Source organism: Schistocerca americana, chromosome 3 (assembly GCF_021461395.2).
Source record: "Schistocerca americana isolate TAMUIC-IGC-003095 chromosome 3, iqSchAmer2.1, whole genome shotgun sequence".
Classification (NCBI taxonomy): domain Eukaryota; kingdom Metazoa; phylum Arthropoda; class Insecta; order Orthoptera; family Acrididae; genus Schistocerca; species Schistocerca americana.
Window position 1 is genome coordinate 208,830,109 of NC_060121.1, and position 24,823 is coordinate 208,854,931.

Sequence of the window (24,823 nt, forward strand, 5' to 3'; positions counted from 1 at the left end):
GTAGGAATCACTTGTATTTATATACTGCAAGGTAATCAATTTTGAATCACGATAAACAATGATTACAACCTTTCCAGCAGATGACATCAGTTGCTTCTATTAAGTAAAAGGTCACCCACTACGCTGACTGCTGTTTCAGTTGTAGTGCAATGTGGTTGCTCCATATCTCATGCACACATTGTCACACAAACCAACTGGATTATTTTTGAAAAACTTCCAACACTGCTAACAAATTCTTTTTCTCACTTGATATCCAGCCACACTTAATAAATATGGCACCCATCTGGCATAGAGCTTAATTCTTCTTGTGAAATGTTTAATTTAGTAAAACTTCAAAATTGAACATAGGAGATGGAATACACTACTTGGAAAAATATGATATAAAATGCACTGACCTTAGTAAAAAACATGTGTATTTTTGACACAGTCTTTCATTGATGACCTAAAAACATTTGCCTTACCCTTATTTGGGGTGTAGAAGAATTTATCATCCAAGGGCAGTTTGATGGATTGGTCGGTTTAGAGGTGGGAGAAGGGACCAAACTATGAAGTCATCAGCCCCTTGTTCCTAATAAAACAATGCCACAAGCATGAGAATAAAACGCACAAAACATATAACATAAAACAAAAAGAAAGGAAATGACACAAGAACAAAGGGAAGGCAATGAACACTAAAACGAACAAAAGAGGACAAGAAAACCACAGAGAGATGCTAGAAAAAGAAGAGAGTAAAACGTGAAAGCAGGTTACAGTGGCTGGCCAACCACGAGAATAAAAAGCGAAAGCCAGCCACTCTGCAACACATTAAAACCTCCACCCTAAAAGCACTAGGGTGGAGGACAAAGAGGGACTAAGGACATGCGCTAAAACCTGCATAGAAGTATAAAGCCCACTCTCACGGATAAAACATAAAACTAAAGCTGCTGTGGAGGCATTGTCGCCCAACACCAAAGGCAGGGTGCTGGGAAAGTTGAAAGTCTGCCACAGAGTGGCTAAAAGTTGGCAGTCCAGCAAGAGGTGGGCGACTGTCATTTGGGAGCCACAGTGACACTAAGGTGCGTCCTCTCAACGGAGTAGGTATCCATGCATTAGCCACATATGGCCAATGCGGAGCCGGCAGAGGACAACTGATTCCCTGCGAGAAGCCCACATGGAAGACTTCCACACATTCATAGTCTCCTTAATGACAAGCAGTTCGTTATGCTTGCTGTTATGCCATTCAATCTCCCAAAGCCGGAAAACCCTGAGGTGTAAGACAGAACACAGGTCAGCTTAGATTATGCCTATCTCCAGAAGTGGTGTCTGCATCACCTGTTTGGCCAGCCTCTCGGCAAGTTTGTTGCCAGGGATTCCGACGTGTCCTGGGGTCCACACAAATACCACGGAGCAGGGGGACAGTTTCGGGGCATTGGTGGACTCCTGAATGGACACTACCAGAGGGTGGCGAGGGTAGCACTGGTCGATAGCTTGTAGGCTGCTCGATGAGTCAGTACACAGGAGAAATGACTCGCCAGGATATGAGCGGATGTACTCAAGAGCATGAGATATGGCCGCCAGCTCTGCAGTGAAAACACTGCAGCCAACTGGCAAGGAGTGCTGCTCAATATGTCCTCCATGAACTTACGCAAAGCCTACGTGACCATCAGCCATTGAGCCATAGGTGTAAACCACTTCAGAGCCCCAGAACATGTGAAGAATCGAGAGGAAGTGACAGCGGAGAATGGCAGGTTTAACGGAGTCCTTAGGGCCATGCAAAAGGTCCAGATGAAGATGCGGCCAAGGCGTACATCACGGAGGCATACGTGAACAGACCGCAAGTAGATATGGTAAAGGGAAGGACTCCAGTATGGAGAGAAGGGACCACACGCGAACACCAATCGTTAGCCCCGATCTGGGCCGCCAATGAAGAAGATGGACTGCCCCGGTGGGAAAAGGGGACAGTAATTTGGATGCTCAGGGGAACTATGAATGTGTGCTGCGCACCTAGCAAGCAGCTGCACACGTCTGATCTGCAGTGGAGGGACACCAGCCTCCACCAGTATGCTTGTCACCGTACTCATCCTAAAAACTCGTATCACTAATCGAACCCCACAGTGGTGCACATGGTCGAGTAAATACAATGCTGAAGGTAATACCGAACCATAAACCGCACTCCCATAGTCAATTCGGGATTGGACAAGGGCTCTGTAGAGCTGCAGCAGCGTAGAGCGATCTGCACCCCAATTGGTGTTGCTCAGGCAACGGAGGGCATTGAGGTGCTGCCAGCACTTCTGCTTAACCCAACGAAGATGAGGGAGCCAAGTCAATCGAGTATCAAAAACAAATCCTAGAAACTGATATGTCTCCACTACAGTGAGTGGATCATATTTAATGTAAAGTGCGGGTTCCAGATGAACAGTACGACGCCGACAGAAGTGCATGACACACAACTTTGGGGCTGAAAACTTGAAGCCATGTGCTAGAGCCCATGACTGCACCTTGTGGATGGCTCCCTGGAGGCGCCGCTCAGCAACACCAGTACTGGAGCAGCAGTACGAAATGCAGACGTCACCTGCATACAGAGGTGAGACGGAGGACCCGACAGCTGCTGCTAGACCGTTAATGCCCATTAAAAATAGAGACACTCAATACAGAACCCTGCGAAACTCCATTTCCTGGATATGGATGGAACCATGGGAGTCACCAAATTGGACATGGAAAGTATGGAGTGACAGGAAGTTTTGGATAAAAATCGGGAGTGGTCCCCGGAGACCCCACTCATACAATGTGGCAAGGATATGATGTCGCCAAATCGTGTCGTATGCTTTACGTAAGTCAAAAAAGATGGCACTCAGGTGTTGCCGTCTGGAAAAAGCTGTTCGGATGGCAGACTCAATGGACACAAGATTATCAGTGGTAGAGCAACCCTGGCGGAAGCCACCCCGACATAGAGTCAGCAAGCCATGTGACTCCAGGACCCGACCCAACCCAACCACCGACACACTATATGTTCCAGCAGCTTACAAAGAATGTTGGTGAGGCTGATGGGCTGATAGCTATCCACATCAAGCATGTTTTTACTGGGTTTGAGCACCAGAATGATTGTGCTCTCCCACCACTGTGATGGAAAACGCTATCACACCAGATCTGGTTGAAGATGACGAGAAGATGTCACTTGTAGTCAGATGAGAGATGTTTAATCATCTGGCTGTGGATGCAATCAGGCCCAGGAGCTGTGTTGAGGCAATGTGCCGGGGCAACGTGCAAGGGCACTGAGGAGCGCCCACTCTGTAAATGGGGTGTTATAGGATTCACTGTAGCATGTAGTGAATGAGAGGATGTTCCCTTCCAGCCGCCGTTTGAGTGTGCGAAAGGCTGGGGGGTAATTCTCTGACGCTGAGACTCAAGCAAAGCGCTCGGCAAAGTGCTAAGCAATCGTGTTTGCGTCGGAGTGTAACTCGCCATTTATGGTAACACCAGGGACAGCTCACATCGATGTTACCATGTGGGGGAGATTCAGAGGTGACAGCAGAAGTGGAAGTTCCCCAGTCCACCTTTTTCAAAGCCCATCTGGCAGGCGTCCATGCGGCTAATGCTGGGGCAACAACAGGAAGATGGGGAAGTGGTCACTACCACATTGGTCGTCTTGAGCTCTCCAGTGGATAGATGGGAAAAGTCCTGGGTTGCAAATTGATAAATCAATGGGCGAGCAACTACCATGAGCCACACTGAAATGTGTGGTGGCCCCAGTACTTAAGACGCAGAGGTCGAATTGCGACAGTAAAGTTTTGACATCTCTGCCTTAGCCAGTAAGCATGGTACCAACCCACAAGGGGTTATGTGCATTAAAATCTCCAAGAAGTAGGAAAGGTTTAGAGAGTTGATCAATCGGTGCAGCTAATACATTCAGGGGTACTGCACCACCTTGAGGAAGATATATATTCCACACAGTTATTTCCTGTGTCATCCTTATTCTGACAGCCACAGCTTCAAGAGGGGTTTGAAGGAGCACATGTTCACTACAGACCGAGTTTAGGACATAAACGCAAACTCCACCTGACACACTATTATAGTCACTACGGTTCCTGTAATATTCCTTATAGCTGCAGAGGGCAGGGGTCCACATTGCTGGGAACTAGGTTTCCTGGAGGGCAATGCAGATAGCAGGTGTAAAGCTTAACAGTTGCCATAGCTCAGCCAGGCAGAGGAAAAAACCACTGCAATTCCACTGAAGGATGACATCATGAGACTGGGAAGGCAGGGAACATTCAATGAGGCAGTTAACACCTCAGAGTCACCTGCTGCCACCGATTTATTGCCTGAGCAGTCTATACCTATTATGTCTGAGGGTCTAGTGAGATCTAGGTCCTCAGCGGACTCCAAAATCTCCACCCCATCCTCAGCCGCAGAGCTTGTAGGTAGCAGTGGTGTGGGTGCCACCACAATTTCCTTGGTCTTAGGGGTTTTCTTTTTGGATTTCTCTCGCTGCTCCTTGAGTTTCCCTGGCTGGGAGGACTTCACTGGCTCAGTCTCCGGGACTGAGGATGAGCGTGAAGCCCTACGACCTACTGCTTTTGGGCTCTTCAGCCATTGGCGGGTATCATCTTTCCCACTAGAAGAAACCTGGGAAGGGAGTGACCCAAGGGACCCCTTCCTAGCAAGAGAAACTGAAGAAGACTCACGCTTCTCCGGCTTAGAAGTGGGGAGGGACGTATCCAATGGTTGGGGGGTGTTGCTCCCGAAGTAGGTGGTGCAGGAGCAACAGAGAGGGAAATGCCCCCCCCCACCAAGGGGGCAGGTGTAGGCTTCCGGCTCTGGGAGGTGACCTGGGTTGGTGGGGCTAATGGTGCCAGAACTGTTGTAGCGGTGGCATAAGACAATGTCATACGCATGCTTTCAAATTTTCTCTTAGCCTCCGTGTAGGTCAGTCTGTCCAGAGTCTTGTAATCCATTATTTTTCTTTCTTTCTGAAGAATCCTGCAGTCAGGCGTGCAAGGCAAATGGTGTTCTCCACAGTTAACACAGATAGGAGATGGGGCACATGGAGTATTGGGATGTGATGGACATCCGCAATCTCGGCATGTGACGCTGGAAGTACAGCGGGAAAACAGATGGCTGAACTTCCAGCACTTAAAGCACTGCGTCGGGGGAGGGATATAGGGCTTTACATCACGCCGTAGACCATCACCTTGACCTTCTCAGGCAATGTATCACCCTGAAATGCCAAGATGAAGGCACCAGTGTCAACCTGATTATACTTCAGACCCCAGTACACCTCACTGCTCGAAATGGTGCACAGCTCATCGTCGGACTGTGAAATACACTCCTGGAAATGGAAAAAAGAACACATTGACACCGGTGTGTCAGACCCACCATACTTGCTCCGGACACTGCGAGAGGGCTGTACAAGCAATGATCACACGCACGGCACAGCGGACACACCAGGAACCGCGGTGTTGGCCGTCGAATGGCGCTAGCTGCGCAGCATTTGTGCACCGCCGCCGTCAGTGTCAGCCAGTTTGCCGTGGCATACGGAGCTCCATCGCAGTCTTTAACACTGGTAGCATGCCGCTACAGCGTGGACGTGAACCGTATGTGCAGTTGACGGACTTTGAGCGAGGGCGTATAGTGGGCATGCGGGAGGCCGGGTGGACGTACCGCCGAATTGCTCAACACGTGGGGCGTGAGGTCTCCACAGTACATCGATGTTGTCGCCAGTGGTCAGCGGAAGGTGCACGTGCCCGTCGACCTGGGACCGCACCGCAGCGACGCACGGATGCACACCAAGACCGTAGGATCCTACGCAGTGCCGTAGGGGACCGCACCGCCACTTCCCAGCAAATTAGGGACACTGTTGCTCCTGGGGTATCGGCGAGGACCATTCGCAACCGTCTCCATGAAGCTGGGCTACGGTCCCGCACACCGTTAGGCCGTCTTCCGCTCACGCCCCAACATCGTGCAGCCCGCCTCCAGTGGTGTCGCGACAGGCGTGAATGGAGGGACGAATGGAGACGTGTCGTCTTCAGCGATGAGAGTCGCTTCTGCCTTGGTGCCAATGATGGTCGTATGCGTGTTTGGTGCCGTGCAGGTGAGCGCCACAATCAGGACAGCATACGACCGAGGCACACAGGGCCAACACCCGGCATCATGGTGTGGGGAGCGATCTCCTACACTGGCCGTACACCACTGGTGATCGTCGAGGGGACACTGAATAGTGCACGGTACATCCAAACCGTCATCGAACCCATCGTTCTACCATTCCTAGACCGGCAAGGGAACTTGCTGTTCCAACAGGACAATGCACATCCGCATGTATCCCGTGCCACCCAACGTGCTCTAGAAGGTGTAAGTCAACTACCCTGGCCAGCAAGATCTCCGGATCTGTCCCCCATTGAGCATGTTTGGGACTGGATGAAGCGTCGTCTCACGCGGTCTGCACGTCCAGCACGAACGCTGGTCCAACTGAGGCGCCAGGTGGAAATGGCATGGCAAGCCGTTCCACAGGACTACATCCAGCATCTCTACGATCGTCTCCATGGGAGAATAGCAGCCTGCATTGCTGCGAAAGGTGGATATACACTGTACTAGTGCCGACATTGTGCCTGCTCTGTTGCCTGTGTCTATGTGCCTGTGGGTCTGTCAGTGTGATCATGTGATGTATCTGACCCCAGGAATGTGTCAATAAAGTTTCCCCTTCCTGGGACAATGAATTCACGGTGTTCTTATTTCTATTTCCAGGAGTGTATGATAGCCTGGACCATATTTCAGCTCTTATGGGGCGTGATGGTTACAAAAACATCCCCCAGCTTGTCACAAGTGAGTAACTCCCGTGGCAGGGCAGAGGATGCTGTTTTGATCAAGACTGACCCAGATCTCATTTTGGACAACCCCTCCACCTCCCCAAACTTGTCCTCTAAATTCTCAACAAAAAACTAAGGCTTCATCATCATGAAACATTTCCCATCAGCTCTCGAACATACAAGGTACCCGGACGAATAAGATCTGCTGCCATCCTCAGCCTGACGTTCCTCCCATGGTGTGGCCAGGGAGGGGAACAATTTGGGGTCATACTTCTGTGCGCTGAATTGAGCTCGTGATTGCTTAGAGACTGCTGGTGTTTCACCACCACCAAGAGATGATGGACTACGCTTCATCATGTGTCATCTGCCCTGACGCCACCAACTCCGACCAGGGGCCCTCCCCCCGGGCGCCACCCAGCCGCAGCAAAGGCCACCTAGCAGGATGGCCATTGCCAGGAGTCCTGATGCCCCAGGGGGATGGGCATCTACCCCTTGGCATACATTGGGAGTTAACGGTGCAGGCATGAGCAGAGGGGTCCCTGTGTGGTCAGGGGGCTACAACCAACAGGGTACATGGTGGCCCCACCACAACAGACTGGCTACTGTGCTTGATATCAGGTGCAAGGACGTCCATGGTCATTGTCAACACAGAAATCGACACTGCATAGTGCTTGGTGGAAAACACACCCAGGAAGATGTACTCGCCCAAGAGATGGAGAATGGGCAGGACTACAATGCGACGACGAGAAATTGGACTAAAGATCTCAATGCATGATGAACTCGATGCACTTTGTAAGGCACCCTTCCCCAATTGGCCGCTCTTTGAGAAAATTTTGAAGAATGGAAGTCAAACCCTACAGGGGACCATCACATAAAGGCCAAAACGTGTGAAACTCCTTTTAGTCACCTCGTACGACAGGCAGGAATACCTTGGGCCTATTCTAACCCCCGGACCCGCAGGGGGAACAGTTTGATGGATATACACATGTTTAGCACACTAGAGAAGGCAACATTTAGGTAAAATTCAAACTATTTTTTATTTATGTTAGACAATTCAGAAAGTTATTCTGTAGTATGAAATAAAAATGTGTAAGGATGGGCTTAACATATTGATTAACTCACACTGGAAACAACATTAATATTTCAAGAGTTTGGAATGGGTCTGGGTCATACAGCTTAGCCTTGGTATTAATTTTCTATTTCTTGGAATAATGACATAATACAAATGTCTATTAAGATATAAAATGATGGCTAACTGTCTACAATAACAACATTACATCAATATTTCTGAGCATGACATGGATCTCTACCATAAAGCATCTTCACAGCCACCATACTTACACCTATCACCAGTTTCTTAATCTTGCACTGCCACCACGAATCATACTGCATCCACCGACATCACTAATGTCACCTTCACCATAGCAGCCACCACCACCACAGGTAAAACAGTCTGTTCAAAATTTCACACACTACAGGTTTTCATATTTAAAAAATTTCATTCATCCACGCTGCAATCAAATTGGAATTCCAAACTATGCAAGCATGCAGTCTACTTCCACATCATATAATTTTGTATCAAGTTAGTTAACAATCAAAGAAAGGTAGCTATGTGATTATTAGCACAGTTGTTTAATTTTCATTTTGTTTACTCTTATAAGTCATTGAACAGTTTCCCATACCCTCAATATAAACTTTTTTTTTTTATTTTCACATTACTTCTTTGTGTCATCTATTTTCAAAAATATGCTAGCACTATTTGATCAAGTTTTCAGTCACAAAAATCTTTGATTACTTACTTAGTGACATCTTGAATCTAATAGATGTTAGAATTAACTTTTTTTTATAAAAAAAAATAAATAAATAAAAAAATAAATAAATCTGAAATCATACCTGTTTCACGGCTTCTAATTCAAAGAAGAATTTTTGAGTGTGTAATAATATAATTGTGGTTGTAATTTTGTGTGTGTGTGTGTGTGTGTGTGTGTGTGTGTGTGTGTGTGTGTGTGTCTGTGTGTCTGTGTGTAACTGAACATATGTAAATCAATGGATGTAAAGAATTAAAGGTTAAATATTAATGTGAAGGGGAATCATAACAAAAGTTCAGCACACTGTCACATTTATCACTGTAAAAGTGTATTATAATTTCAAAATTGATGTATTCCACAATATAGCAAGAGATCACAATTACGGTCCATGGAACATACAAGTAACTATAACCATTGATAAATAGATTTCTATTGAAATATCTCAACAGTTGTTTTGTAACACCAAACAAAATAACTAAGATTCGACTCCTCTCTCTTGAGTACTTGCTTCAGGCCGTGATGCATAAACAATTGCTTCTTCACCCGCACCTGCATCTTGCAACATGAAGTAGAGTAAATAAGAAATACCATTGATCTGATAAACCTAACTGCTGATACTGCTTTCCAGTATTATGCTAATACCTGCCTCTGCCTACCTAGCCTGCACTCTGATGTTACTTCATTTACTGAAGATACTGAGAATCTCATTAATTACCTGGAGATGAAATATGGCAACTGCAAGCTTGTGCTTATTGGAGATATCAATCTTGACATCATATGTAAAACACAAATTGTTGCTTGCTCTTTGAACTGTTTATGAGCTACCAATTTGTTCTGCATTAATGAACAGCCAACAACACAAGTGGCATGCTTGAGCTATATAATTACCAACCTAGACAAATAGAAATTACGAGGGGTGTTCAATGAGTAATGCAACTTTTTTTTCCTTGGCCAATTTCAGCGGCAAAAATGCATATTGTAGTAGGCCATTGTGGAATATTCCCACTTCAGACCCTATAGTTTCATCCGACAGGTAGCAGCCCTATACATAGTTCAAAATGACGTCTGTAATGGAGATGCGTTCCAAGCAGGGAGTTGTCATTGAGCTTCTCATGACAGAGAACCAGACCATGACAGATATCCGTGGATGCTTGTAGAATGTCTAAAGAGAGCTGACAGTGAACAAATGCACGGTGAGTCATTGGATGAGGCATCTGTCGTCATCTCAATGAGATCGTGCAAACCTGTCCGATCTCCCGCACGCCATCCGGCAACACATAACTGTGACTCCTGCAATGCTGGAACATGCAGACACTCACCTCTGAGGTGGTCAGCAAATCACAAAGAAATACCTCAAACACACTGGATATTTAAAGGAGTGTGCCCGCTGGGTTCCTCATCACCTAAGACCATAAAGAGCAACAAAGGGCCATCTGTGTGGAATTATTTGCATTTTTTGAGGCTGATGTTTTGTCAAACATCGGCACAAAACTTCAGTGGACTGCTCTTCCTCCTTCCCCTTACAGCCCAAATCTCGTACCTTCCAAGTTCCACCTGTTTGTTCCAATGAAGGATACACTCTGTGAGAAGCAGTATGTGGATGATGCATAGGCTATTGATGCAAGAAGACATTGGCTCTGACGTCAACCAATAAAGTGGTACCATGTGGGCATATAGCTACAAGCATCAAAATGTTCATGGACCCCCTAGTAGGGAAACAGCGCACCTGTGACATTTTTGTCATATAAAAAAATATTGAGCATGCAGTAAAGGAAACAAAAGAAAAATTTGGAGTAGAAATTAAAATCCATGGAGAAGAAATAACTCTGCAGTTTGCCGATGACATTGTAATTCTGTGAGAGACAGCAAAGGACATAGAATATAGACTTAAATATTAGGAAATCTTTTCTGGGAGGTATTTGTCTGGAGTGTAGCCATGTATGGAAGGGAAACATGGTTGCTAAACAGTTTAGATAAGAAGAGAGTTGAAGCTTTTGAAATGTGGTGCTACAGAAGTATGCTGAAAATTATATGGATAGATCGTGTAACTGATTCACAAATTACAAAATACCAAATCTGAACCTCCATATCAGTAACACACATCAGAAAAGAAGTTACTGTTCTTTGTGAAAGTAATTTGCCATTTGCCTTCCCCACTTATTGAATTTGGCATTTCAGTTTCTCTCATTTGAATGTATATTTCCAAGCACCATATGAATGAACACTTATTTGTCATGTTTGCCACTTACACTTATACTTCACTGCGTACATTTTTTACATTATGCTTATGTTTAGCCAATGGCAAATCCTTACACTGGGCTACAATGGAGATAATCTGTTAGTCTTTAGCAGAGTATATGGTATGATGAATATATGTGCAAAGTTCAACAACATACATTTATACTCTACAAGTGAAACTTCATAGTGTGGGATGAATGACAGTTTTTATACCAACCACCCTCTTTCCTACTTGCAAGTAGTGCATGAGATAAATAACTGTCAGTAAGAGTATCTTACGAACTCAAATGTTTCTGATTTTTATCATTACAGCCATTTCATGAGATATATGTGGGAGAACATAATAAGTTTCTCGAAACTTTTTGGAAAATCTGTTGTGACTCGCCGATCTTTCAAAGTGCCGCTGCGCAGTTATGCGCGTCCTCTACATGCGGCGCTGTCTGCCAGCCATGCAGCAGCAGCGGCACGTAAGCGGCCAGCCAGCCAGCGGCCACTAGACTTGGACTCAGTTATGATTTGACTGTTAAAGTGTACACACGTCTTACTCTGTTTACTTGATCTGTGACTTTCATGTATTGTGTCTTCCTTGAAATATATTTGTTCAACTTGAAGTTATTACAACTTGCGCCGAGGTAGTGATTTTTCTTTTCCATCGTTGACCCACATGTTTCCATGGCTACTTTAGAGCAACTATTGCAAGGCCTCATAGAACAGCAAACGCTTCTCACAAATGTGATTCGTGATTTCGTCGCGGCATCAAATGCGGGGCGTCTCTCGTCGTTGTCTCTACCTCCTTTTCCTCCTTACGACGAGATGGCGGAAGACTGGTCTGATTACAAAAAACGTCTTCGACAGCACTTCTTGGCATTTCATGTCGTGGACGAACAAACATGTAAGTCTCTGTTCCTTTCATGGATTTCACCTCAAATGTATCAGTTGTTGTCGCAATTGACTCCTTTGAAAGATCCTGCATCTTTGTCCTTTGGTGAAATGTGCTCACTTCTGTCCGTCTATTTTCAAAAGCCCCTCGTGTTGCCTTTTATCGTTGTCAAAAACAACTGAATCAATCCTATCGCGCTTGGGCTGCTGAACTTCACGGCCTTAGTAGAAAGTGTCAATTAGTTACTGAAGTTCACGAAGAATCCTATGCCGATTCCATGGTACGGGATGCTATTATCGGATCGCCGCCCGACAAAGAAGTTAGGCAACGTGCCCTTCAGTTGGCAAATCCACCTCTAGATGAAGTCCTATCCATCGCTCACTCTTTTGAAATTTCTTGCGCCGCTGGAGCGCAAATAGAGGCAAGGGGCGACGTCGGGGAAATACAACCTCTGTGCGATGTTGAAGAAGTGTGTGGCGTGTCCCCGCCGGCCGACGTGGTCGCAGTACGCTCCCAAGCGCAGCCTCGGCCTAACAGTACACAAACCTCTAAGAAACTGCAGCAAAACCCACAGCAAATTCCTTCATGTCCACGGTGTTTTACGAAACATTCACGAGAAGATTGTCCACAACGTTGGGCCGTGTGTCACAAACGTAAAAACGGGTCATGTGTCATCCGTTTGCAAATCCGACCGCATACATGATGTTCATGAACATGACGCTGCTTCTGATTCTGTGTTGTCTGTCAATTGTACTTCTTCCCTTTCAGGGAAGTTATTCCTCACTGCCCAAATACTAGGTCGAGATGTTCGCATGCAGGTGGATACTGGTTCTGCTGCCACTATCATCAATTCTCAAACGTATCTTCAGTTGGGTCCTCCAATCCTGTCACCTGTCACTAGGCAATTATGGACTTACAATAAACAGAAGATTTCTCTCTTGGGACAATTTGATGCTGAGATATCGTACAAATCTGTCGTTCGCACTGTTCCCATATTTGTGGTCGACCATAGTAACGTGGAGAATCTTTTTGGTTACGATGCCTTTCACATTTTTGGGTTCTCCATAGATGACTCTGTCAATATCGTCTCTGATGCTATTCCATATGCTCATTTGGATTCATTGTCAACGACATTTTCGTCCCTTTTTTCTCCTGGGTTAGGCCGTGCAAATGACTTTGAAGCTCATATCACGCTCAAACCTACTGCTTGGCCTAAGTTTTTTGGGGCTCAGCCCATTCCTGTGGCCCTTCGTGATCGGGTCAAATGGGAGCTGGATCGTCTCACTACTTCAGGTGTCATGCTTCCTGTCACTTCCAGTGAGTGGTCCTCTCCTGTCATTGTCGTTGCTAAGCTAAATGGTGATATTCGTCTCTGTGGCGATTTAAAAGCCACTGTAAATGCTCAATGCCTTATCGACACTTACCCTGCCTCGACCTGAGGAATTTTTCACTAAATTTGCTGGAGGCCAGTATTTTTCTAAACTTGACCTGTCAGAAGCTTATCATCAACTTCCTCTCGGCAGTTTCTGGTCCTTAACATGCCTTTCGGCTCTATCAATACCAACGATTGCCATTCGGGATTGCCAGCACCCCTGCTCTCTTTCAGCGATTCTTGGAACAATTATTGCTCACTGTCACTGGGTGTATAAATTTCCAGGACGACATCGTTGGCACTGGCTCCACCACTGACAAACATCTTCAAAATCTCTGCACACTTTGTCATGTCTTACAGACTGCCAGTCTTAAGTGTAGTCTTCAGAAATCAAAATTTTTTCAGGCATCTATCACGTACTTGGGGTTTCAACTCTCTCAGGATGGTATTCGTCCGCTTCAGCAAACTGTCGCTGCGATCGATGCCTTTCCTCGCCCTACATCTGTTAAGGAACTGCAGGCCTTCTTGGGGAAAATAGCATACTATCGCAAGTTTTTATTGTCTGCTGCTTTGGTGGCTCAGCCGTTGCATCGCCTGTTGCATAAAAACGTGCCTTTTCACTGTTCCGCGCCATGCGATGTGGATTTACAGAAATTGAAGACTATGCTGAAACAGGCCCCGTGCCTGGCTACTTTATCAACCTGGCCAACATCTTGTTCTTCCCACGGACGCCTCTCAATACGGCGTCGGTGCAGTCCTTGTGCACCGTTTTTCTGACGGTTCTGAACAACCCATTGCTTTTGCCTTCAAAACGCTCACGGATCCCCAACACAAGTATTCTCGAATTGAAAAAGAAGCTTTGGCCATTATTTATGCTCTTCAAAAGTTTGGCGTTTTTCTCTATGGATCCAAATTTCATCTTGTTATGGATCACAAACCACTTGTTTCCTTGTTTCATCCATCAACATCACTTCCCGACAAGACTGCACACCGCCTCCAGCGTTGGGCTCTTTACTTGTCTCGTTTCAATTATGGGACTCATTTCCGGCCGACAGCTCAACATGTGAATGCTGATGCACTGTCTCGCCTTCCCATGGGTCCTGATCTGGCATTCGATAGGGACGAACTTTTGTGTTTCCACCTGGATGTTGCCAAACAGCGGGTTGTGGACGGGTTCCCCATCACCAGGGACCAGCTGGCGGCTGCTACAGGTTCTGACCCTACCCTCTCCCGGGTTTTACGCTGTATTCAGAAGGGTTGGCCAGATCGTCCATCCGCTAAGACTTCTGATCCGTTGCAGAACTACTACGCTTTGCGTTACCGCCTCACGGCTAGGGATGGTGTTATCCTCCTTTCCACCGAAAATGCTTCGCCGCGTGTTGTGGTACCTGCATCTTTGTGTGCTTCGGTCTTGCGCCTCCTTCACCAAGGGCACTGGGGTGTCTCTCGCACAAAGTCTCTGGCGCACCGTCATGTGTACTGGCCCGCCATCGCCTCTGAAATCGCACACATGGTCGCTGCCTGCGGCCCTTATGCGTCACAGGCCGCCACCCCGAAGTCATCTTTGTCACTGCGGCCTTTGCCTGAGAAGCACTAGGAGCGTATTCATGATGACTTCGCGGGACCATTTTTAGGTACTTATTGGCTTCTCATTATTAACACCTACTCTAACTTTCCTTTCATTGTCTGTTGCACGTCGCCTACCACCGCGGCAACCACCAATGCTCTAGCATGCATTTTCTCTTTGGAAGGCCTTCCCTCTACTCTTGTTACTGATAATGGTCTCCAATTTGCCTCTTCCGATTTTGAGGATTTTTGTGCCCGTCACGGCGTCATGCATGTCACGGCCCCTCCGTTCCATCCACAGTCAAATGGTGAGGCTGAACGACTGGTCTGCACATTTAAGGCTCAGATGAGGAAACTACTGACTTCTTCTGCGGCTGCTGATGCGCTTCTCCAATTTCTGGCTTCTTACTGTTTCACCCCCATGGGCGACCACAGCCCAACTGAGCTCTTACATGGCCGACAGCCCCGCATGCTACTTCATCTTCTGCGGCCTTCCACCTCATGGCCGCGGGTGCCTTCGCTTGGCCGGTTCACCGTCGAAGACCTTGTATGGGTACGGGGATATGGCAGATGGCCAAAATGGAGTCCTGGCCACATCTTACGACACCATGGCCAACGCCTGTACGAAATCCAGATGGACACGGGTGTTTCAGTGTATCATTCGGACCAGCTTCGGCCTCGTGTGCCGGCAATGCCTGTTCCTGATGCAGCTACACCACCTTCGGCTCGGGATACTGGAATCTCTCGTTACTCACAACGCAGTCCTCTCACCATCATATCGGTGCCAGCACAAGAACTGACGCCACCAGGAGACGTGCCCATGCAGGAACCAGATGACCATCATCTGTCGGAGCAACTCTACTCGCCTCCTTCTCCTTCGGACGCAGACACATCGCCCATGTCTCCTGTTATAACAACCGGATTTGCCACAACGGGCAGACTGGTGCATGGGGCCCCAGCAGATTCAACCCCCACGTCTCCTGTCATCTCGACCCGTAATCATCGGGGACACTTCCATCCATACGGGAAGCTTCCTCCTCGAGACTTTACGGCCAGTCAAACAACACCTATGGACGTTAGCAATCTACAGGCCACCTCCATCAAGACCTGTGCAAAAACTTCAAAGGGGGGGAAAAGTGTTGTGACTCGCCAATCTTTCAAAGAGCCGCTGCGCAGTTTCGTGCGTCCTCTACATGCGGCGCTGTCTGCCAGCCATGCAGCAGCAGCGCCACCTAAGCAGCCAGCCAGCCAGCGGCCGCTAGACTTGGACTCAGTTATGATTTGACTGTTAAAGTGTACACACTTCTTACTCTGTTTACTTGATCTGTGACTTTCATGTATTGCGTCTTCCTTGAAATATATTTGTTCAACTTGAATAACAAAATCACTCTCAAGATGTTATCAGTAATTGTCTCCATGATACACTGTTCCAGTCTTATGGTGTCTGTCATGTCACTGTAGTTGGAGGACAACTTCCATAACACTGTTGTACTGACTAAACTAACTAATGACTACAGATACTGCTGTTCTTTAGATTTTCTTTATTAATACTACTGGACTGGACATTTGATTCAGGAACTGGCAGTTTACTCTCAACATTAATAAATGCACTATATTCCACATCAACAGGTGGAGAAACCTGCTTATTCTCAGAGTGATGAGCAATACTCAAGAACCAGTCAAACAAAATGTTGGCAAGCTACCTCCATCATCAGTTAACTACATTTCCTTGCAACTTTTTCAGTGAACCTCAGTCTAACATCTACTTTTCCTACAACTGGTTTTATAAGGTCAATTCACTTCAAATAGCTCTGGACACACACCTCTAGATATTTAACAGTTGTGACTGTTTCCATGCATTGCTCACCAATTCTGTAATCTAACAATACTGAGTTTTTCTGCCTATTTATGTGGAATATATTACATTCATTCCTTAATATTGAGGGTCAACTGCCAGTTCCTGCAAGAAATGCTGACCCTTTGCAGGTCTTCCTGTACTACATTTTTCTGGTTTTGTGAGTTGTCATTTATATAATCATTAATGGTAATGGTTGGTTGATTACCATGGCTGGCTGAGGCTGAGTATAAGAAGGAGAAGCCAGCCACTCTGCAACACATTAAAACCTCCACCCTAAAAGCACTAGGGTGGAGGCCAGAGAGGGACAAAGGACATGCACTAAAATTTAGATCAAATGATAAAACCTACCATCACGAATAAAATGTAAAACCAAATCAGCCGATGAGGCATTGTCAGATAAAATTAGCAGCAACAAGTCCGGTACATGAAGATTTTGTCGCAGGACAGTCAAAGTGGGACAGTGCACCAGAATATGGGCCACTGTCAACTGGGTGCTGCATTGACACTGACACAGGTCTTAACAGCACAGGAGGTAGCAATGGGTCACCCAAGTGTGGCCAATGCGGATCCGGCAAAGAACCACAGAGCCCCTGCGAGAGGCCTGCACAAAGGACTGCCACACATTCATAGTCTCCTTAATGGCACGCAGTTTGTTGTGCATACTGAGACTATGCCATTCTGTCTCCAAAAGCCAAAAAACCTGGCGACGTAAAAATGAATGTAGGTCAGTTATTGGAATGTCGATCTCCATAAGCGTTTTCTGTGTAGCCTGTCTGGCCAGATTGTCAGCAAGTTCGTTGCCTGGGATTCTGATGTGTCCTGAGGTCCACACAGACACCACTGAACAACCGGACCATTCCATGGCACAGATGAACTCCTGGATGGTTTGCTACCAAAGGATGACGAGGATAGCACTACTCGACAGCTTGTAGGCTGCTCAAGGAGTCAGTACACAGAAGAAACGACTACCCAGGGCATGAATGGAAGTGCTCAAGAGCACGAGATACAGCCACCAGGTCTGCAGTGAAAACACTGCAGCCATCGGGCAAGGAATGCTGTTCAATATGCCCTCCATGGACATACGCGAAGCCAACGTGACCATCAGCCCTCAAGCTGTCGGTGTAAATGACTTCATGGCCTTGGTACATCTCAAGAATCAAGATGAAGTGACAGCAGTGAGCTGCAGTTGCGGACTAGGTGTACACCATGGAGGTGTACATGTTTGGACCTCAAGTGTAGGTGATAAAGGCAAGGACTCCAATTCAGATAGAAGGGATAGGATGCGAACTGCAATTATAAGCCCAGACCTGCGCTGCTGATGCGGGAGGTGAACCACAATAGGTGGGAAAAGGAGACGGTAATTTGGATGCGCAAGAGAACTATGAACATGTGCAACGTAACTGGCAAGCAGTTGTGCATGCCAGACCTGCAATGGAGAAACTCCAGCCTCCGCAAGGATGCTGCTCACTGGACTTGTCATAAAAGCTCATGTCACTAGCCGAACGCCACAGTGGTGCACTGGGTCAAGTAGCACAACGCTGAGGGCTCCACCGAACCATAAACGAGACACTTATAGTCAAGGTGGGATTTAACAAGGGCTCTGTTGGTTGGTTCGTTGGTTTAAAGGCAGAAGAAGGGACCAAGCTACGAGGTCATCGGTCCCTTGTTCCTAATAAAACAGTGCCACAAGTTTGAGAACAAAACGAACGAAACATATAACACAAAACGAAAAGAAAGGAAAAGCCTTAAGAACAAAGGGAAGGCAACAAACACTAAAAGGAACAAAAGAGGACAAAAAAACAACAGAGAGATGCTAGAAACAGATGAGAGTAAAACGTGAAAGGAGGTTACAGTGGCTGGCCAACCACGAGAATGAAAAGCGAAAGCCAGCCACTCTGCAACACATTAAAACCTCCACCCTAAAAGCACTAGGGTGGAAGACACAGAGGGACAAAGAACATGCGCTAAAACCTTCATAGAAGTATAAAACCCACTCTCACGGATAAAACATAAAACTAAAGCTGCTGTGGAGGCATTGTCGCCCAACACTGAAGGCAGGGTGCTGGGAAAGTTAAAAGTCTGCCACAGAGTGGCTAAAAGTCGGCAGTCCAGCAAGAGGTGGGCAACTGTCATTTGGGAGCCACAGCGACACTGAGGTGCGTCCTCGCAACGGAGTAGGTATCCATGCATTAACCACATATGGCCAATGCGGAGCCGGCAGAGGACAACTGATTCCCTGCGAGAAGCCCACATGGAAGACTTCCACACATTCATAGTCTCCTTAATGACAAGCAGTTTGTTATGCTTGCTGTTATGCCATTCCATCTCCCAAAGCCAGAAAACCCTGAGGTGTAAGACAGAACACAGGTCAGCTTAGGAGATGCCTATCTCCAGAAGCGGTTTCTGCATCACCTGTTTGGCCAGCCTCTCGGCAAGTTCGTTGCCAGGGATTCCGACGTGTCCTGGGGTCCACACAAACACCACGGAGCAGGGGGACAGTTTCGGGGCATTGGTGGACTCCTGAATGGACACTACCAGAGGGTGGCGAGGGTAGCACTGGTCGATAGCTTGTAAGCTGCTCAATGAGTCAGTACACAGTCGAAATGTCTGGCCAGGGTATGAGCGGATGTACTCAAGAGCACGACATACGGCCGCCAGCTCTGCAGTGAAAACACTGCAGCCAACTGGCAAGGAGTGCCACTCAATATGTCCTCCATGAACATAGGCAAAGCGTGCATGACAATCAGCCATTGAGCCGCTGGTGTAAACCACTTCAAAGCCCCGGAACCCGTCAAGAATTGAGAGGAAGTGACAGCGGAGAGCGGCGGGGTTAACGGAGTCCTTAGGGCCATGCAAAAGGTCCAGACGAAGCTGCGGCTGAGGTGTACACCATGGAGGCGTATGTGAACGGGCCACAAGCAGAGGTGGTAAATGGAAGGACTCCAGCTTGGAGAGAAGGGACCGCACATGAACCGCAATCGTTAGCCCCGATCTGGGCCACCAATGCTGGAGATGGACTGCCACAGGCGGGAAAAGAAGACGGTTATTCGGATGCGCAGGGGAACTATGAATGTGTGCTGCGTAGCTGGCGAGCAGTTGCACACATCTGATCTGTAGTGGAGGGACACCAGCCTCCACCAGTACGCTGGTCACCGGACTCATCCTAAAAGCTCCTGTTGCCAATCGAACCCCACAGTGGTGCACAGGGTCTAGTAAATGCAATGTTCAAGGCGCTGCTGAACCATAAACCACACTTCCATAGTCATTTTGGGTTTGGACAAGGGCTCTGTAGAGCTGCAGCAGTGTGCAGTGATCTGCACCCCAGTTGGTGTTGCTCAGGCAGCGGAGGGCATTGAGGTGCTGCCAGCACTTCCACTTAAGCTGACGAAGGTGAGGAAGCCAAGTCAACTGGGCAGCGAAATCCAGTCCAAAAATCGATACGTCTCCATTATAGAGAGGGGATTGTCAGTAAGGTAAAGTTCTGGTTCCAGATGAATGGTACAATGCCAACAGCAGTGCTTAACATTTCATTCTGCGGCCGAAAACTGAAAGCCGTGGGCTATAGCCCATGACTGTGCCTTGTGGATGGCTCCCTGTAGGTGCCACACAGCAACACCAGTACTGGTGGAGCAGTACAAAATGCAGAATCATCTGCATACAGAGAGGGTGAGACAGACAAACCTACAGCTGCTGCTATACTGTTAATGGTCACCAGGAATAGAGATACACTCAATACAGAGCCCTGTGGGACCCCATTCTCCTGGATATGGGATATGGGGGGGGAGAGACTATGGAAGGCACCAACTTGGACACGGAAAGTGCGATGTGACAGGAAATTCTGGATAAAATCGGGAGCTGGTATCTGTATAATGTGCCAAGGATATGATGTCCTCAGGTGGTGTCATAAGCTTTTCGTAAATCAAAAAATATGGCAACAAGATGTTGGCATCTGGCAAAAACTGTTCAGATGACAGACTCGAGGGACACAAGATTATTTGTGGTAGAACGACCCTGGTGAGAGCCACCCTGACATGGAGCCAGTAGGCCATGTGACTCCAGGACCCGACCCAATCCAACCACCGACACACCATACGTTCCAGCAGCTTACAAAGAACGTTGGTGAGGCTGATGGGCCGATAGCTATCCACATCAAGCGGGTTTTTGCCAGGTTTGAGCACTGGTATGATGGTGCTCTCCTGCCAGTGTGATGGAAAGACGCCATAACACCAGATCCAGTTGAAGATCACAAGGAGATGTTGCTTGTAGTCAGATGAGAGATTTTTAATCGTCTGACCGTAGATCCGATCGGGCCCAGGAGCTGTGTTGGGGCAATGTGCAAGGGCACTGAGGTGCTCGCACTCTGTAAATGGGGAGTCATGGAGTTCACTGTGGCATGTAGTGAATGAGAGGACTTTCTCTTCCATGCGCCAATTGAGAGTGCAAAAGGCTGGGAGGTAATCTCCAACACAGAGGCGCGAGCAAAGTGCTCAGCAATTGTGTTTTCGTCAGTAGATAGCACGTCATTTATGTTAACATCTGTTGGGGTCTGGTACCCAAAAACTCATTTGATCTTTGCCCAGACTTGGGAAGGTGACCTATGGCACCCAACGGTCGACATGTATTCTCCCAACACTCCTGTTTCCGCCTTCTGATAAGCTAGCGAATGTGGGCACGGAGCTGTTTAAAGGCTATGAGGTGCTCCAGGGAAGGGTGCCACTTATGCCGCTGTAGAGCTCGCCAACACTCCTTAATTGTCTCTATGACTTCTGGCGTACCACCAGGGGACTGACTTTCACTGGGGGAACCCTAAAGAACGAGGGATCACGTTTTCCACCACAGAAACAATCATTGTAGTTACCTGCTCAACCACCACATCGATGTTACTGTGTGAGGGAGATTCAGCAGTGACAGCAGAGGTGAAAGATTTCCAGTCGGCTTTGTTCAAGGCCCATCTGGGCAGGCGTCTGTGGGCCTGACGCCAGGGCAGTGACAGGAAGATGGGGAAGTGGTCACTACAGTACAGGTCGTCATGTGCCCTCCAGTGGATAGATGGGAGAAGGCCAGGACTGCAAACCGAGAGAGCAATGGCCGAATATGTGCCATGTGCCACACTGTAATGTGTGGCAGCCCCAGTACTTAAAAGTAGGAAAGGTTTAGGGAGTTGATCAATTATTGCAGCCAATGCGTTCAGAGGTACTGCACCATCTGGAGGAAGATATATGTTTGCAGACAGTTATTTCCTGTGTCGTCCTTATCCTGACAGCCACAGCTTCGAGAGGGGTTTGAAGGGGCACAGGTTCACTACATAATGAGTTCAGGACATACACACAAATGCCACCTGACACTATTATAGTTGCTACAGTGCCTGTAATATCCCTTATAGCCATGATGGGCAGGGGTCCACATTGCAGTGGTGGTGCTGCGGCCACCAGAGGGTTCCGTTTCTTAGCAGACTACTACTTGGTTTGCTTGCTCTCTCACTTCTCGTAAGGGGCTTGCTGGGAATATTTCTCTGAAGCAGCTTCAGGCACAGAGGAAGACATTGAAGTTCTTCATCCAACAGCTTTTGGCTCCTTGAGCCACAGGCGAGTGTCCACCATGGCATTAGTGGAGACCTTGGAAGACAGGGCCTCAAGGGACCCCTTCTGCACAAAAAGAGTCAGAGGAGGCTGTTGATATTCCAGCAGGGGGGAGGGGACAGATGTCCCTTGTATTTGCGGAAGCCTTGCTCCCAAAGTAGGTGCTTTGGGACCAACGGAGGAAGATTTGCCCCCTACCACCAAGAGGGCAGATGTATTCTGGTGGTCCCGAGGGCCCACTATTCGTGGCACGGAGTGAGGAATGGCTCTCTGCATTCTGTAGCTCTACATTCCTCCCATGGTGTAGCGATGGAGGGCAACGATTTAGGGTCATACCTGTCAACATTGTATTCTATCTTGGCCTTCTTAGAGACTGCTGGTGCCATACAGTCACCAGCAAGAGATGGCTTAGTCCACTTCATTGCAGGTCATCCGCCCTGATGCCACCCACTCCGATCAGGGGCTCTCCCCCCTTGGGTGCCACCCAGCCACAGCAAAGGCCAACTGGCATGATGGCCGTTGCTGGGAGTCCTGATGCCCCAGGAAGATAGGCATCTACTCCTTGGCATATGTGGGGAGTTTACAGCTCAGGCATCAGCAGTGCAATCCCTGTGTTGTCAGGAGTCTACCACCAAATGGGTACAAGACTGCCCCACCACAACGGACTGGCTACCGTGCTGGATATTGGGTGCAGAGAAATCCAATATTGTCATGGAGCGAAAGAGGGCAGGAGACAATGGAAGAAGATGACATACCCTGGAAAGTGTCCTCACCCAAATAGTTGAATCACAGGTGGAGATGCAAAGCCATGACAGAGATTCAGGAGATCAAATCTAAGGGCACTCATGCACCACGTAAGGCATCCTTCCTCATATGGCCTACACCTCTGTGGCAGGTCAAACCATAGAATCGGACCTGAACTCATAGGGCCAAAAAGTGTGAGACTCCTTTTAGTTGCCTCTTACGACAAGCAGGAATACCTCGGGCCTACTCTAACATGCAGGGGGGAATGGTAATGGTCCTATAATCCTTGGGTTACACACAAAGATACTAGAACATCTGCCATTTTTCCAGATTAAGAATGAAATGCTGAGTAAAAATCAACAGTTTTGTATTACTTTCAAGATCATATGGCCTCTTAAATGGTTCGTTCTCATCGTTTGGTGACATTATATCAGCAAAGAAATCACCTTGGTTGCAAGTCAAAATATTTTATGTAAGAGTATTAGTGATGCCATGTCAGGAAAGAAATCATTTTGGTTGCAAACCAAAATATTTTTTGTGAAAGTTTATTACTTCTACGTAGCAAATAATTTTCAAAATCTGGAGAAAAGTCACTAGTCGTATCACTTCTATTTATATCCCTCCTCAACTTGACATATGTAGAAAGCAACATGAGTCTTTCATTATTATTGCTTCTGAAATGCAAACTGATTTTTATAGAGACTTGTCAATGTTGAATAAAAACGATGTTGCAGAACTTTTTCACAAATTTTCCTCTGCAATATCAAATCAAAATTGTATATCTGTCTTTTGAGTGTTTTTAAAAATGAGCCTGACCTACCTTCTCTTCCATTCGAATACAAACAAGGACTCCCATCAGACTCATCAATCTTGGCTGATTTTTGACAATACCAATGTTTAACCATATGCCTTAAGCCTCCACAGCTATTCAACTAATAAATAAAACTTATTTTTAATATATATTTTTTTCTGAGAACTGCCATTAGCAAATAAGGAAACTTCATTTGCTTGGTTGTTTCTTTTCTTTCCCAGTTGTAAATGTCATTCACACATATGAAAAGAAAACTTCCTTCATTCCTCACAACCTCACAACTCAGTCTAAATCAGTACCAGGGAAGCTTTTGGTTCTCTCACCAAGGCCACAGCCAACATCGATCTTGTCCTCTTAAAAGTGTACTTATATATTCTGTGTGTGTGTGTGTGTGTGTAATTTTGAGATTTACTTACAATAACAAATTCAATACCACTGTAAGATAATCCAGGTAAAAAAAATAAATAAAAACTTTAATATGGAAACTGCATGTTTCGACTGTACCATATCAGTGACCAACAGGTGAAAAATTTAAACTGAAAATCTTACCTCCTTTTGTCTTTGATCTTAACACTGCTAATAATCCCATTCTGTACATCACATGGTCCAGGGTCTCGGCTCTAAAAAAAAATGAAAAATAAACAAAAAGCTTATGTGTGCTTGACAATCATTTAACTTGACAAACGTTACTTTTCTGTATCAATAAGGAGATAAGAGAAAAGTAAAGAAACCACACAGAGGGGGCTTTTAGCACGAGTTCTAGCATTTATCAAATAAAAAATGAACAAAGCAACAGAGGAATATTTATATACAATAATGCTGGCAGCAGTAATGAAAAATCAGTTACAACTTAAGCTGATAAAACAGCATGTGAGAAGATTCAATAACAAAACCGCTTGCTGCGTGTCATACAGAGCACAGGGAATGAAAAATGGATTTCTCACTCCTCTTACCAACACCATACACAAAGTTGGAAGCTTTCATTTTACTCATCACAATGTCAAGATTTATGTTTACATGTGTGAATGTGCAGTATCCCATGGCACCACAGCCACCAATCACACACCCGTGTACTGAGGGTTGCCAAAGCTCTGGCCCGCTTACAATGCTGCTCCTACAGCTCAGATGAAAACAACCCGCAGCAACACACAAGTACACTCGGTTGTTGACAACCGAACCTCCAGCAAC

General features: G+C 46.8%; 1 protein-coding gene across 1 annotated transcript in view; it reads right to left on the bottom strand.

Annotated features, from left to right (window-relative positions):
* Window positions 1-24,823, bottom strand: part of LOC124606951 (phosphoacetylglucosamine mutase) — a 140,203-nt gene that overhangs the window by 98,359 nt on the left and 17,021 nt on the right. The window contains exon 2 of the mRNA XM_047139073.1: window positions 24,185-24,255. Within this exon, the coding sequence (XP_046995029.1) occupies window positions 24,185-24,255 (71 nt within the window). The remainder of the gene's footprint in view (window positions 1-24,184; window positions 24,256-24,823) is intronic.